The 15,469-nt window shown below is 45.8% G+C and overlaps 2 protein-coding genes across 2 annotated transcripts in view; one reads left to right on the forward strand and one right to left on the reverse strand.

Moving 5' to 3' along the window:
• Positions 1-6,097: 6,097 nt before the first annotated feature.
• LOC127692019 (translation initiation factor IF-2-like) lies at positions 6,098-7,271 on the reverse strand. Its single transcript, XM_052191897.1, has 2 exons — positions 6,371-7,271; positions 6,098-6,279 (listed from the first exon to the last, which is right to left on the reverse strand). The coding sequence occupies exons 1-2, from the start codon at positions 7,269-7,271 to the stop codon at positions 6,179-6,181; spliced, it is 1,002 nt and encodes a 333-aa protein (XP_052047857.1). The 3' UTR covers positions 6,098-6,178.
• Positions 6,997-15,469, forward strand: part of Slc9a2 (solute carrier family 9 member A2) — an 82,467-nt gene continuing 73,994 nt past the window's right edge. Inside the window, exon 1 of the mRNA XM_052193547.1 lies at positions 6,997-7,635. Within this exon, the coding sequence (XP_052049507.1) occupies positions 7,344-7,635 (292 nt within the window). The 5' untranslated portion in view covers positions 6,997-7,343. The remainder of the gene's footprint in view (positions 7,636-15,469) is intronic.

The following is a 15,469-nucleotide window of genomic DNA, read 5'->3' on the forward strand; positions in this document are numbered from 1 at the left end:
GCTTGTTTCTATATATGTATATGTATGAATGTGTGTGTGCATGTGTGTGTGAATGTGTGTGCATGCATGTGTTTGTTTCTATGTGTGTGTGAATGTGTGTGTCCACATGCATGTGTTTGCTTTATGTGTATGAGTATGTGTGTGTGAATGTGTGTATATGTGTGTGTTTATTTCTATCTATGTCTATGTGTGAATGTGTGTGTGTGCTTGCTTCTGTGTGTATGAATGTGTGTGTTCCTGAGGACTTAAGGACTGAAACCACAGCCTTGCTCACAGTAGGCAAGCACTCTATCATTGAGCTACACCTCCAAAACTCCCTTGTAACTTTTTATTTCCAGATAAAATCTCACTAAGTTGCTTAGAGTGGCCTTCAACTTCCATCCCCCTGCCTCAGACTTCCATAGCTGAAATTACTGACTTTATCACTGGGACTGGCTTTAAGGACTGATGTGTTTTAAATTGTATGGTCCCTGTGCTCTCTGTTCTGTCTCTAGGATTGTGTTTGTAAGGATCTTTGGTTTTTTTTTTTTTTGTTTGTTTGTTTGGGTTTGGTTTGGTTGCTATAACACAATGACTCAGTCTAGAATTGATAATGAGTAGGTCATTATTCTTGCTGCTTTGAAGTAATGCAGAGAGCAACACTGATGAGACAGAACAAGTGTGCCAGAAGGAGCTCACCTCTCACAATGCCCGCTCCTGAGGCAGCCGGATGACATCTTACTCTATGCATGGAACAGCCTGTTAATGGCAGTGGGTGGGGCTTCTTGATCTAATCACCTACCCAACATCTTGCCTCTCAGAGCTGGTCACCTGAGTATGGACTCTCCAAATCATGAACTTCCAAGGGACGCAAACCACAGCAGTTTGATCATGTTTGTGATGTGCTAGCAGCTGGTTAGATTGTAGGCCAGCAGGCAGGGTACCTGTGTGTCAAGAATCGCTTTGTTTTCCACTGCTGTTTCAGAAATATGTTTATCATGAGCCACCGAGGCTTCCTCATTTGTCCAAAGACACAGAGTGTTTTAATTGCAGGTGACCGACAAATAGAGAGAGACTAAATATTTGGTGAGTTGGTGAGGGATGCGCCTTCGTGTGCTTAGGTGGTACTGAAGGTCTCCGTGTTGCATCTCTTAGTTCAGGTGATGTATGCGGAGGTAAGGAGCAGGAAGCACCCCTCCTGTCACAGGGAATCTCACAGTTCCTGGAAGGAGATGGGCCGTGATGAGGCATGTGTTTGCCGTTACATAGTTCCACTGTATATGAACATAGTTACACTGTGACATAGTTTACATGCCACAGTCTTTCTCCAAGTCCCCTGTTTTAAGAAGGATGAGCAGAACACAGAGTAATTTAGAGCTCGAATAACTGATGTAATTTCTTTGGTTACCCACATGGTCCTTTGTGAACTCAGTGTGAAAATATCATTTTTACTTGTGAACTCAAGTCTGCAGAAGGCAGTTTCGATTAAGAAGTTGAGTGAAAGACATAGCTTTAGTAAAAAAAAATAGGTGTGCGGTTAATTTTATTCACATTAATTAAAAGTTCACACAGTGGGAAGGCTTTAGATAAGGCTGAGTTTCTGCTGACTTGGTCTCCATCTATTTATTTACTGTCCTATTCACAAATTTCTTTGTTGACACAGGGTCTTACTTTGTAGATAAAGTTAGCCTTTAACCTGGCATCCTTGTGCTTCAGCTTACAGGTGCACACCACCATTCGTCAGACCAAGTTTCTTAAGACAGACTTGAAACTGAGTGTGGTCCTACACACCTACCATTCCAGCAGTCCTGAGAATGAGGGAGGGACATCCTGAGTCTCTCTCTCTCTCTCTCTCTCTCTCTCTCTCTCTCTCTCTCTCACACACACACACACACACACACACACACACACGCCAGTTTATAGTTCAGTAAGTGTTAACTATGACCGTGAAATCATCACCAGTCACAATATGAGTATCAGTTTTTGCAGATAAAGATTTTGAATTGAAAGATCATGACAAGGCTAAGGTTTACATGTCCGATTATGTACATTTCAAAGAAAGGAGACTTTACAATGTGACCATTTCACAAATAGCAAGGTGTCTTAACATGTCAAGTAAGTCATTAGGTTTTGTGGACAGCATGGTTGAATGTCTATTTAAAAATCTATAACATGAAACCCTACAAAATCTGTAGCTTTTTGAATGCTGACAAGATTGTACGAGTGGAAAACTGACCCAATATAAAGGATTGCAGTGACAGCACAAACATACCAAACAACATATTACATTCATGCAAGTATCCCCAAGTATGGGTGGAAGAATCCCAAACTCCAATGCTTTAGGTCCTAGGTATTGTGGAATGCAAACGCGAAGCCAGCACCATCTAGTGTAGAGTCATTCTCGGGTTCCTGTCCAGCAATCAGCACAGGCTATGCTGATTTCGTATACCTACACTAGGACTGTCCTGTAAGGAGAGCACTGGCGCCCTGCTGTGGTACCAGGGGACCACTACCACTCACAAGCACTCCGTATCCCATTCATCTCAGGGAGAGTGATGACACACTCAGCCCTCTAGAATTCTTGCAGAGTGATTTGCACAATTGGTAGGGTATGGAGCCCCAGGCTGTTTCTTCACATGAAAGATCTAGGTACCCAACTCTTCCCCCACCCAAACTCTGCATGGCTGTTAACCTAGGCATCCTCCAGAGGTCGCTGAAACAGAGGCTGGGGTATAAGACTAATTTTTTGTTGTTCTTGTTTTGTTGGTTTGTTTGTCTTTTAATGTTTGATAATGGCTCTAATCTCAACACTATTATTTTTGTGGGCACCTTTTCTCTGGATAATTTAGGATTATTTTCCTAGCTGCTTTCTCTTGTATCTAGAAACTGTACTAAATGCCTTGCCATTTCCATCTTTCAATAGTCCCAGGACTCTGGCCTGCTTGAAGGCTGTAGAAGTGATTCTTGTCAATGACCTCTACTAACTGCACTGACGTTGCAACAGACCAGTAGGGGTGAAGAGGTGATGGAGTCGTGCATCACTGAGAAGAATTGTAAGCACTTTGGTGTTACTCGAGGGAAAGAGTCTCAAACCTGTGATTATAATTCCTGGAAATATCTAGAGTTCTTCTAGTGTTGTCAGATCCTCACAACATCTTGGAAGGGAAGGATAGAGACATGAAGCCCTCAGTATGAGTCAGAAAGCACTAGACAGAAATGTGTCATGGGGAGCCGGAGAGACCTTGTGTCTATCTCATGTGTGAGGGTGCCCACCATGAGGAAGAACTGAATCCTCATGGCTTCTTGTCAAACTATACTTGTATTGATCCAGACGTGCATGATAATCTACTGTTCTTCACACTGTGCTTGGAGCCAAGAGTAAATTACATCAAACAGATCAACCACCTGTCAACACTTTTACACGAGCCATGTAGTGTGGGAAAATACAGTGATCAATCACTGAGAAGTTACAAGAGATATATCTAAGTGTGTTAAAGCAGGTGTGAGGTAAGATTTCCTGGAGTTAGTTACCTTTGAGTTGAGTCCTCCAAAAAGACTCAGCAAAGTGTGAGGCGATGGTGAGCAAAAGCTGCTTTGTACCAGTAACAGAATGAGCAAAGGCCCTGTGGTAGGAGCAAATGAGACTGTTCATAAAGCATGGGGGTGATAGAAGGAGACTGGGAGGAAAAAACACAGGCCACACTGGGAAAACCATTGTAAGATTGTGGTCTTTTTAAATGGTACTGAAAAAGCCGCTAACAGGTTTTAAGTTAGTTCAGACAATATCTGACTGTTGCTTTCAGTCATTCTGTGGAAACAACTGAAAGCAGAGGTCTCAGGGGCTGAGCTCCTCCATAGGACCCTTTGAAGAAATGGCCAAGCCAATGGTAACATAGGTGCCATGTTAACTTTCCTCACTGAGGCAAACATCATAGCAAGGAAAAGGATAAAGGATAAAAGTTTTTTTTAGCCTTCGATGAAGAGCATTCAGTCTGTGGAGTCTGTGGTTAGTTGATGCCATTGCTTTGTGGCCTGTGCCAAAGCAGCAGGATGCAGGATAGAGAAAACTATATATCTCACAGTGGCCAGGAAGTGACAGAGAGATGTGCCAGGGTCCCAAAATGCCCTTCAAGGTTTTGCCATCAATGACCTAACTTCTTACCCTTAGGGCTCACCTACTAAGGGTCTGCAGCCTTATAACCAGCTTAGTGACCAGCTTTCAGTTTATGGAGACTGATTTAAGATATAAGCATAACAGGATATGTGTAATTGCTTTAGGGAAAAGATGGAAGTGTGTGTGTGTGTGCCTGTGTGTGCCCTTGGTGCAAGGTTGAAGTTCACAGGACAGCCTCCAGTGTTTGCTGGTCCTCACCTTGTCCCTTGTTTGACAGGGGTCTATTCTGTTCACTGGTGTATATGACAGTCTCTCTGGCCTGGGGATACCTGAGGATTCTCCTGTCTATGTTCTTTCTCCAGAGGAGCACTGCGCTCACAATGTGTGGTATTGCACCTGGCTCCACATGGATTCTCAGATTGAAACTCAGGTCTACATGCTGGCTCTACATGGCCTGAGCCATTTCCCCAGCCCCAGAAGGTTGCTCTTTAACTCACCTCTTTCCCTCAGCATTTGTCAGGCACTAGCAGAGCCTCCCAGGTGGTAGCTAAATCCAGCTCCAGTCAGCCAGCACTTAATGGGCATCCACAATAGTGTCTGGGTTTTGAACAACAATATGAGTCACCCAGTACTCCCAGAGCTCCCAGGGACAAAAACCCGTCAACCAACGAACACACGGAATTACCCATGGCTCCAGTCTTATATCTTGTTAGACACCAAAGGGAGGAGAGGCCCTTGGTCCTGGAAAGACTTGATGCCCTAGTGTAGAGAAATACTAGGACAGGGAAGCAGGGGAGGGTAGATTGGAGAAGGGGAGATCGCTTATGGGATTTTCGAGGGAGGGGGAACCAGGAAAGGGGGCAACATTTGAAATGTAAATAAAGAATATATCTAGTTAAAAAAAAAAAAACCTCCCCTCTTTCACCCACACAACTGAATAAAATGATTTTCCCAAGTTTTACAAAAATCTTTGCAGTAGCAGAGTTTATAGAGAATAGTGAGTCCAGCATCTGTGACCTGTGTAGACACTCTAGACAGTGGTGTACAATGCCATTTATCCTGTGATGCACAGTCGTTCTCAACAGCTCATGTCTGTGGGCTTGCCTTCCTGTGATGCCACATGGCCAAGGAATAACTGGGTGTGTGCTTGCCCTCCGGTGATGTCACAACACCTAGGAATAACTGCTTGACCGTGTGCTTGGCTCCTGTGGCATCGCCATCCTGCAGAAACTGGCTGCTTACTCCGCAGAACTTCATCCTATTAAGAGTTATGTTTTTAAACAACCGTTAAACATTGTCCTATTTGATAAATAATCTAGAATTGGTAGAGTGGGGTGGAACCAGCTTTGGCAAGGTCGGGCCTGGGTGTGGATACCTTCTAGATATTTAATCTAGAAGGGTGTTCCTCTGTGTGTTCCTGTGTGTGTGTGTGTGTGTGTGTGTGTGTGTGTTCGCGCTCAGGCAGTGCTTCACCTGTAAAACAGATACAGTTTCTCCCTCCCAACTTCCCCACTTCGGTATTTGTGATAACCAAAAATTCAAGTGAAAATGCTTTCCTGGCACCTTTTCTGGAGAGACAGACAATGGGGAAAGAAAGCACCTACTTAACAAGTCCTTTCTTAGAACGGGTGAGAGATCAACATTGATATGCAAATGCCCAGCAGGGAGGAAAAGGGTTGAGCTCTGCCTGTTTTGGTGAATCTTTACCAGAAAATAGAAATATCTTCACAGCCAGTTCCACTTCAAAGCTGAAAAACTGATACATCAACAGCGACATTGTGTCTCGATTCCGTATCAACCCTGAGATTCACTCCGTTTCGGGCTAGAATGGTCCCTGCCTTTCCAAGACTCAAATGTTCCTTGCTCGCCTCTCCTCAGGTGGCGTCTGCTGACAGACATCTCACAGATTCTGTTAGAACTTTCTGTGTCGGACTGAGGGGGTGTAAACAAACGCCGGAACCATGTGAAAAAGATAAGAATTTTATTTCATAAATTTAGGGGAAACCTTGTGGGTTAACTGGGAGGCAGATGGCTTGTTTTCTGTTCCTTTCAGTTTCTCACCGTGAGGACACCGGGACCGTGGGATCACTGGCAGGGCACCTGGCAAGGCCCCTGCGGAAGGTCGGGCTCCGGAGAAGGGCCAGTTGGCTCTGGGAGAATCCCGCTTTTCCAAACCGCAGTCAGTCCTGTAATTAGCCGAACAAGTCCGTCTAAGCTAGGCAAATCACTGGTTTTTCACGAAATAGTTATGTTTCTTATGATCTCAGACAGATTCACCTCGAAGCCTAAAATCAGAGACTTTTTCTTCCCCAAAGCTGGGGGAGGGAAGAAACGTGGAGTCCACACTGATACAAAGAGTGGAAAAGGGTTCCGGGAGAGCGTGGGAGCGCTGAGATCTCAACCGGGAGTTTCGGTGTGCAGAGAACAGGCTGTGTTCAATGTGCTTTTCTCCCGAGAGGAGCGAAGCGCAGCTCTTCTCATCTTTCCGAGGACCCGAGCGAGCGGCTCGGCTGGCTCGGTGAGTCGGGCTCTGCAGACCCGGCAGTGGCGAAGGCTCCCCAGTTCCGCCGCGCCCGGCGTCGCCTCCCTGCCTGAGCCCGCGGCGCCTCCTCGCGTGCCAGCGCCCCGGGGTGTCTCCTTGCAGGAGCCTGCGGGGGGAGGGGGCAGGGCGCGACGCGTGGGTCGCGTCGGTCCCGGCCCTGATGGACAGCCGACGCTGCCTCCGGGGCGGGGACAGCTCAGGCCACCGTGCGCACCGCGCACCTAGTGCACCCACAACTCCCGGGCTCCCAGGGGCAGCGGCCCTTGGTCCGCGGTGCAGGCTGGAGAGCGGCGCGACCTTCGCCCCCGCGTTGACCGTGGGCTGCGGCAGGTGCGCGTCGCACCCGGTTCCCGCGTCCTCCCGCCCCGCCACCCGGGCGCCGCGCCCGCCCCGCCCCCGTCCCCGTCCCCGCCCGCCCTCGGGCCGCCCCGGGCAGGGCCTGTAGCTGCCAGGCATGGGAGGGCGGCCGGCGGCGGAGGGACCGCGCAGTGGCCTCCCGTCGCTGCGCGCTCCCCTCCGGGCCCTGCGAGGTTCACAACCACGGAGCTTGCTGGCGGCAGGGCCCCGACCCAGTGGAGGCGGTGGTCTGGTACTTTCGCCGTCCCGTTGAGTTAGTAGTGCTGTCCACCCCCCCATCCCCCGCGATGCGCTGAGGGAATCCAGATCCCTACACCGGCGTCCTCTGCTGCGCCCATAGCCGCCGACCCCATGGGCCCCCCGGGCACCGCGCACAGCATGCGGGCGCCACTGTCTTGGCTGCTGCTGCTGCTGCTGTCTCTGCAGGTGGCAGTGCCGGCGGGCGCGCTGGCCGAGACCCTGCTGGACGCGCCCAGGGACAGGGGAGCCAGCTCCAACCCGCCAAGCCCTGCCAGTGTGGTGGCCCCGGGAACGACACCGTTCGAGGAAAGTCGGTTGCCCGTGTTCACCCTGGATTATCCCCACGTGCAAATCCCTTTCGAGATCACTTTGTGGATCCTACTGGCCTCCTTGGCCAAGATTGGTAAGGAACTGTACCCGTGGGTGGGGGCGGGGACGATCGGACTGGGGATCCTGGTGGGTGACCTGCCAAGTAGGCAAGTAGTTGGTCTCAGATAGTGGCCAGCTCCTCCTGCACCAAGGCAGCCTTGGACAGACAGATTAGCTTCTGTGGTTGAAAGATCTCCTGTTTTTAATCCTACACTGGCCTTGGAAAGCTGGGGAAGACTGGCCCATAGCATAGAGACCCAATGGGGACTTCTGCTTTGAATGTCAAGTTTGACAGCTCTGTGCCAACAACGTTGAGGGGGACTTGCTTGCTGAATGACGACGCAGTGCACAGCTAGATTGTATATCATTTACAAGTAGAGAGGAGAGCGGAAATGGGCAAGATCTCGGAAGGGAGAGGGTGCATTGGTGGGACATAGACCCTCCTCACGGCCCTGACTGATGAGGTGCTTAAACAGGGACTGTGGACACCTGAATGCTTGCCGCTACAATACCAGCGCCCTGTTCCTTCTCTATGGTCTCTCTGGGCTCGTTGCTCTCTAGAAAGCCTTTTCCTTGGAGCCAGAGAAACCAACTATTCACAAATAATTAACCTGTCCCCAAGCTCAGTCCCTGTTTTCTCATGTTAGCCTGATCACTCCATCATAACGCACGCTCACAATTTTACTCTGTATGTAGTATTAACGTACATTCACTATCGCTGTGCTGTTCAAAATGTATGAGGTCAGAAGAACATGGTGTTTTCTATATTTCTGTATTTACCTTGTGGGATGAACGTTTCCATACATCTCAGCTTTTGTAGGGAACCTTTCTGATGAGCAGGGAGAGGCACGGATGGTTACAACGCAGAAAATGCTCCTTGAACAGAGGAGTAGAGCGAATGCTATCTGGTTGTGGAGAGATGCAGGGGTCCCATCCTGGCCGGACTTATACAGACTGTTTTCAAGGATGACTGGAGTATGGCTAGTGTAAGCTGCTCATCAGAAACAACATTCTAGAGAGAAACGAAAAACCTGACTGGAGAAGGAGTGGGTCTTAGCAGGTGGCAGGGATGGATTGTGAGAGGGTAGAACTTGCAAGCTAAGCCTGGAATTGACTTCCGAGGTTAGATTAAATCTATTAGCCTGTAATGGTGGTAAGCAAAGGTGTCCTATGCTACATAATGACTCTGCAGTCTGGAATTGCTGGCTTTGGCATGACTGACTAGCTGTGCGTGTTTTAATTCCATCTGAGCAGTGGGCATGGACTTCCCTATCAAGCAAACGGCCACGTAAGCTCATGGTCTCTAATAATAGCCTGAGATGCTCTCTCTTCACATTATCCTTCACAGCATCCCTGCCCTGTAGGGATGTGCAGGTGTGAATACGCTCACCTGAGAGAGGTGGAAGCCAAAGCTTTGGAAAGTTCACAGTACGACCGACAAAGTCAGACTCACTAAATGCACACAGGTAGTTTGGCTCTGGTCCCTCCCTGTGCCTGAGTCAGAGCCCAGGAGGGCTGCATTTGTGACCTTCTCCATCACTGCTTTGCCACTCTGACATCGTTCTTCTGTTCTTCACCCCTGATTATTTTAATCAGATTAATTACACTAATAACAGCCGCTAGTGGGCACTTAAACTCATTATCCCTCATTTTCACAGCCTTCATCCTGGGTAGATAGGATGGCCCTGCTTTGGGGAGGAAGCTGAGACAGGAGGAAGCTTTGCTGGTGGCTGAGGAGACCCGGCTCTAGGCAGGAAGAGGGCCTGGTGCCGCCTTTGGTGCTCCCCTGAAGGCCTGTTCTGGAGTAAGGATTAGAGGAGAGTGGATTTGTCCATGAATCCAGATCGTCAAGGCAGGCATGCTGCTGGTGACAATGGCGACCTTGCTCCAGAGAGCCACCGTGCCAGCTGGCACTTTCCTGCTGCCTCTGTGCTTCTTGTCTTCCATCTTAGTCTCTGAGCTCTTGTTCTCTTGGGTGGCCTTCGGGAGTCTCTCAACCCAGCGGTGGTATTCCAGTCATCTTAATGGACATCATCATCCTAACTGTGTGGAACTTGGTCAAAAGTGTCCGCGCTTGTGTGAGTCAAAGTTCGCACACAGGCAGGCACCTTCACGGCTCTGTTAAGCATGGTCTTAGCTCCCTTCCGTTTCACAGGCCACTATGACCTCGCAGCCCAGCTCTGACCATCGTCACAGGACAAGCACCCTCCCAGTCCTTTCGCTTTCCTTGGATTCTGTACTTCTCTGGCCACTGCAGCAGGGCAGAGATGACAACACTCCATTCTTGTCTCTTTCTCAGAGAGAAGTTCAAGTTGTCAGGTGCTGGCTCCCTGATGTAAAGGGAAAGAGACAGATATCAGAACTGCAAGTGGAGTTTTCAAGTTAAAAAGGAAACCTGTTGTTTGGAGTATTTTGCTATTTTTCTTTCTATTTTGCAACCCAGACTTCCCTTGCCTTCTTGACTGCTTCTGAAGGGATGTGCAAATACCCAGATATACTGAGGTCTCCTTTCCACATCTTACCTATCTCCAAGACCAAGGTATCCATGCAGAATTAGAACAACAACAACAACGATGACGACAACAACAACAAAACCAAAACCATTCCTGTAGTAACTGCTCAGCTTCCGCATCTAATGCCAATTCTAACTGTATATAAGTTTATTAAGCTGTATAGTCTTTGGTCTGGTTAATGTCAGTGAATGATGCTTTTATTTATTTACAGGATTTTATTTTTAAATAGCAAGGCTTATTTTAAGATTAGCCAGGTTCTGTTTTAGCTTGAGGGTGGCCCACTACATAGGTAGCTGAAGTTGCTCACATTTGGGAAAGGTGGTGGATTTCCACACACATGAAGATTTGGAGTTACCGGGCTCCACAGATGCCAGCTCATATAGAAATCACGGCTTCTGTTTGGGGCATTTTAATGGAAGTACCTGGTGTGCCAGGACTTACCTGTTCAGAGAACAGGGAGAAACATTCCCAGTGATTAATCTAAACAAGGATGAACAGGTTGCACCTAAGAACATTTGTAGGAGGTTTAAATACCAGTGGTGAACTTAGAATAGCTATCTAGATTGCAGTGCTTCAGGTCTTGGAGATATTCTCAGAAATCAGAAAGCACGCCTGTTCGTCTTGTTCCACAGAAGGCCTAAGTCAGCTTATCTTCTCCTTGCTTTATCTGGCTACTGGGAGCGGGGAAAGTCAACGTCCTCAGTATTTGGCTAGAGATGTAGTTCTGCGGTTATAGAATGTCCTGCAAGCCTGATCGTAGAACTGATGAGGTGGGTGTGTGTAGCACCATTTAACTGAATGAAAAAGAGAGCTTATTGATTTCAGCCCACCTTGGGGCAAAGCAGTTCCTCAGGATCTTTTTCCTTAGGGCCTCATGTCTATACACTCTAGAGTCTCACTGGGCATGCGTTGATTCTTTTTATTTGTACAGAAAACTCCGCACACCTTGCCTACTGAATCTAGTTTGTCCCAAGCTTATGTGCCATCTGGAGAGGGGCATGGATGAAGTTCACGGTCTTTGCACCTTGTTCTGTACATACCGTGTGCCTGCCACCATGCGCTCTGACCTAATAAAGACAACAGAATAGCCCGGGCTCTTTTCTCTTGAAAGCATGTTCAGGGTCACCCAGACATTTTCAGTCTGAAAAAGGAAGACGAGAGATTTTTCATTTCCTTCCAAAGATGACTTCAGGCATCATAAAGATGGTGTCAGGACATCAAAGTCACAGCATCCTCATCTTTACAATAACAACAGATTTTAGGGGGTTTGTTTTCCATGATGTTTGCCAATTGAAAATCTTACTGTTTATCAACTTTAACAAGGATAACTTTATTTACCATTAGTGAGGTGCTTCATTCTTGTAGAATTCTCATGTGCTTTGAAGCCTCCAAAACATACCACACACACACACATTTTCTTTGTAGGTCTATAAAAACTTACCTGGAAGTTTGGTAGTTTTGCTATATGGATACATTAGATTTTGGCTGATGATTCTGTTATTTTAATATCTATAGTCATAGTACTATTTGGTTTATCTGTGCATTTTTGAATCACATATATGTTTATATCATTTGAACTTTTGCTATTGCTTAAAGAAATATTTTTTTAGAGACCTTAAAGTTCTCCTTCTGTATTCATATGCCCCTTTTATTCTTTTTTTTCTTTTCTTTCTTTCTTTCTTTCTTTCTTTCTTTCTTTCTTTCTTTTTTTTTTTTTTTTTTTTTGTTCTTTGGATTTGTTTTTTTCCAAACAGGGTTTCTCTGTATAGCCCTGGCTGTCCTGGAACTCACTCCATAGACCAGGCTGACCTCCAACTCAGAAATCCTCCTGCCTCTGCCTCCCAGAGTGCTGGGATTACAGGCGTGTGCCACTACCGCCAAAATTAACGTGTACTTGTGCTGAAACAACCCAATAAAATGGGCAAAATACGCTTCTTACCTTAGTTATTGGAACTCCTAAATAGTTCTTTTGTCTTCATTCTCTCTAAAATATTAACGTTTTCTTGAGCTCATCAAAGCTAGGACATAGGGATTCACGGTGCTTTACCTTTATATGTATTAACCTTCATTATGAATAAAGCATAGTTCAGAATTTATTCATATCATTGACCATATCACAGCATGTTTATCCCCCAGAGTCAAAGAAATACCTTCTAAAGTAAAATTATTAAATGTCAGTCTCCCTGCCAGCTATAATGATCCAAAAGGGTATCTCCTGGCATGGTGGCAGTACACACACTGAGAGGCGCCCTCCTTTCTGTCCTGCTTCAGGCTCACCGTCATCTTTGATATACATACGGTCACTGTCATCTTCCCACAGTAAAAAAAGTCATATCAATAAACATAACGAGACTGTTTTGTCCAAGATTTACTTACTTTTTATTACATTTATTCACTTTATTTTATGTGTAAATGTTTTGTCTGCACGTATGTATGTGTACCATGTGCGTCTTGGTGCCTGTGGAGGTCAGAGGAGGGCACTGGAGCTTCTGAACAGTCTCCTAGTTGCTAATCTCTATGTGCACGCTGGGAATCCAACCCAGCCCTCTTCAAGAAAATCAAGCCCCCTTAACCACTGACCCGTCCCTCCAGCCCCACAGCTGTGTTTTATTTTGATTTTTAAATTCATACAGCATTAATTACATTTTGATTGGAATGGTATGCTGATGACTTCTACAAAAGTCTCAATTTGTATGAACAAGTCTAACTTCTTCATACAAAATGGTTGTCAGTGTTTTGTTTCAGTGTGTATTTCCCAGTTCTCCCTGGCCTAGAGCCACAGAGAATTGTCCTCTTTCCTTTTTCCCTGGCTACAGGCATTTTTTTTTTTTTTTGAAAAAGTAGTTCTTTGAGAGTCAAGAATTTAGGCAAGAATCCTTCTACTATTAGTTTAAGTCTTATTACGTCTTTTCTTTCTTCTTTTTTTTGGGTTTTTTTTTTTTTTTTTTTTTGAGACAGGGTTTCTCTGTGTAGCCCTGGCTGTCCTGGAACTCACTCGGTAGACCAGACTGGCCTCGAACTCAGAAATCTGCCTGCCTCTGCCTCCCAGAGTGCTGGGATTACAGGTGTGCGCCACCACCGCCCGGCTACATCTTTTCAATAGGTGTTAAAAATACCAGGTGCCAGCACAGGGGGCCTGGATGTAGCTCTGTCTGGGATTCCCCTGGTGACCTAAACACCCACTGCCATCTCCTGCTTTGATTATGTCCTTATTTCTGTTCTCCTAGGTATTATCTTCTATGTTGACCCAGGCAACTGGGCATTGATATTATAATCTATATTAAGAGGAGGATTTCTTTACATCTATATTGTTTGATATTATGATGATTGTTTGTATGAGATTTTAAAAAAGAAATAGCTTTTTAAAAATTGTAATTAACTGATTCACTAATTTATGTGTATGTGCACATGTGCACGCGTGTGTGCATGTATGTGTGTGTGTGTTTGATTTGTATGTGTTGTGACAAGATTCATTGTACATGTGTGGAATTCAGAGGACGAGTTTATGGAGTGCCTCTGTCCACCCAAGTTTAAATGAGTTCCAATGGCTCAGGTTAGTTCGATTTGCATCTTAAGGCAGCAAGCGCCTTCACCCCCTGAGACATTTTGCCTTTATAGAAAGATTTTCATACATTGTTTAGAGTTAATGGCTACGCTGTGATGATTTCTCACGTTTAAGAAGAAATACCTGTTCTTTTCTCACTTAAAACAGTTGGGCCTGCAAAATGTGATTTGCTGCCTTTGTTTTAGTATCTATCTTTCCTTGCTTATGCTAGCTCAGGAGCGGAAGATGTGTCAGAGGAGAATATACCCTGAAGGACATTAGAAGTAGGGCAACCCAGTTCTGTGTTCCTGTTCTGGTCTTAGATCTCTGTTGTGTCTTCACCTCCTGGGTCTTCCATCTGATTGGTCAAAGTCGGGCCGTATGTCTGTCTCTTATGCTTACCAGGTCTGTTTGGATAACGTGAAGATATTGTGGGTAACACAAAGCTTTCGAGTTTTAACAAAGCAATAGGAACTGAAGCCAAGAGAAATGTGTGTTTATTTGCTGAAAGCAGTGCGTGGCCATGGGTGGGTTGTCATTGTGAATGGTGCCTACTCAATTGCAGCTTACTCACTGGCAATTAAGTCTTCTTAAAGTAATGAATCATAATTGAGGGGCTTCCTGAAATAATTCCTTCCTCTCTCCATCGCTGTCATGGGCTTTCTCATCTTGATGTATGAAGTTCATTCCTTGTTTGGAGATGTCTTTATCTTCTTTGACCTCTCCATTCATCTCACAAGCAGAGATGGTGATTCTCTAAGCTCTCATCACAACTGTGCCTGACTCACACTTGACAGGCCAGTGCCTTCGTATTTCTTCGTGTCAGCATATAGAAGCTTACATGGAAAAGAGAGGTAGGTAAAGGAAGGCATGATTGATTTGGAAACTTATTCTGAAGGGTTCAGGGTATGTGGCTTGCTGGTAAATACTTCATTCATTCATTCATTCATTCATTCATGTATTTATTTGTCTAGTCATTAATAAGGACCTGGGTTTTATCTTTTTTGAAAACCTCTTTAGAAATATGTACAGGTTTTCTTTTGTTGCTTTTATTGTTTGAGTCTCATGTAATTCAGGCCTTCTGTCCTTGACTCTTCTATAGACACAAAGGACTCTCTATTCTCCTGCCTCTGCCTCCAGCCGGGATTACAGACATGTGCTACCACGCCCTGACAAGATTTACTTATCCATGTAAAGTACCTTAGGCAACCACGGGGTGTGAAATAGTTCCATTTCCATATTTCTGTGTTTCCGTCACTGATAATTCTGCTACTCCCAATTCCTGAACTGGTTTCCTGGGATCCCAAGGCTGGGAACCTGAGCACTATAGTGAGACCAGCCTTGTCTTTTCTTGCCCCATCGCAGGGAAGAAATGGAAGAGACTCTCATAGTTTCTTTCATAAGATAATAATAGCTGAGCAGACACAACATTAGTTCCGCCAGCTACTGGCTACATGCTTAGTTAAATGGTCCCTATGTTACTCAATTCTCAAGTAATGCAGAAATGTCATCCTAAGTTTCAAAACACAGAAGAAAGCACGAGGTTCAGGGAGCTTATCTACATTCCCCCAGACAGCCCAGCTGCCGAGTGGTTGGCCTGGGGCTACAATTAGTTCATCATTCATCTCTGTGTGGTGGTACCTGCCCACTTCTTGGAAGAAAAAGCATATTGGATTCCTGGTAGGTCTCTGTCTGCGGGGCCAGCTTCTGTGCAGAAACAATAGATCAGAAATACCACAGAAGTACTGCATCTATATCAAACACTTGGATATGAATTGATGTCTTGTTATCATTACACTATAGTATAGTTT

Source organism: Apodemus sylvaticus, chromosome 9 (assembly GCF_947179515.1).
Source record: "Apodemus sylvaticus chromosome 9, mApoSyl1.1, whole genome shotgun sequence".
Lineage (NCBI taxonomy): Eukaryota > Metazoa > Chordata > Mammalia > Rodentia > Muridae > Apodemus > Apodemus sylvaticus.

Bases quoted from the DNA above. Each gene is read 5' to 3' on its own strand.
- LOC127692019 (XM_052191897.1), bottom strand. From the start codon at position 7,271: ATGGGGGGGTGGACAGCACTACTAACTCAACGGGACGGCGAAAGTACC. The intron at 6,280-6,370 runs GTGAATCTGTCT...GGCTAATTACAG, and splicing joins CTCTGATTTTAGGCTTCGAG to GACTGACTGCGGTTTGGAAA.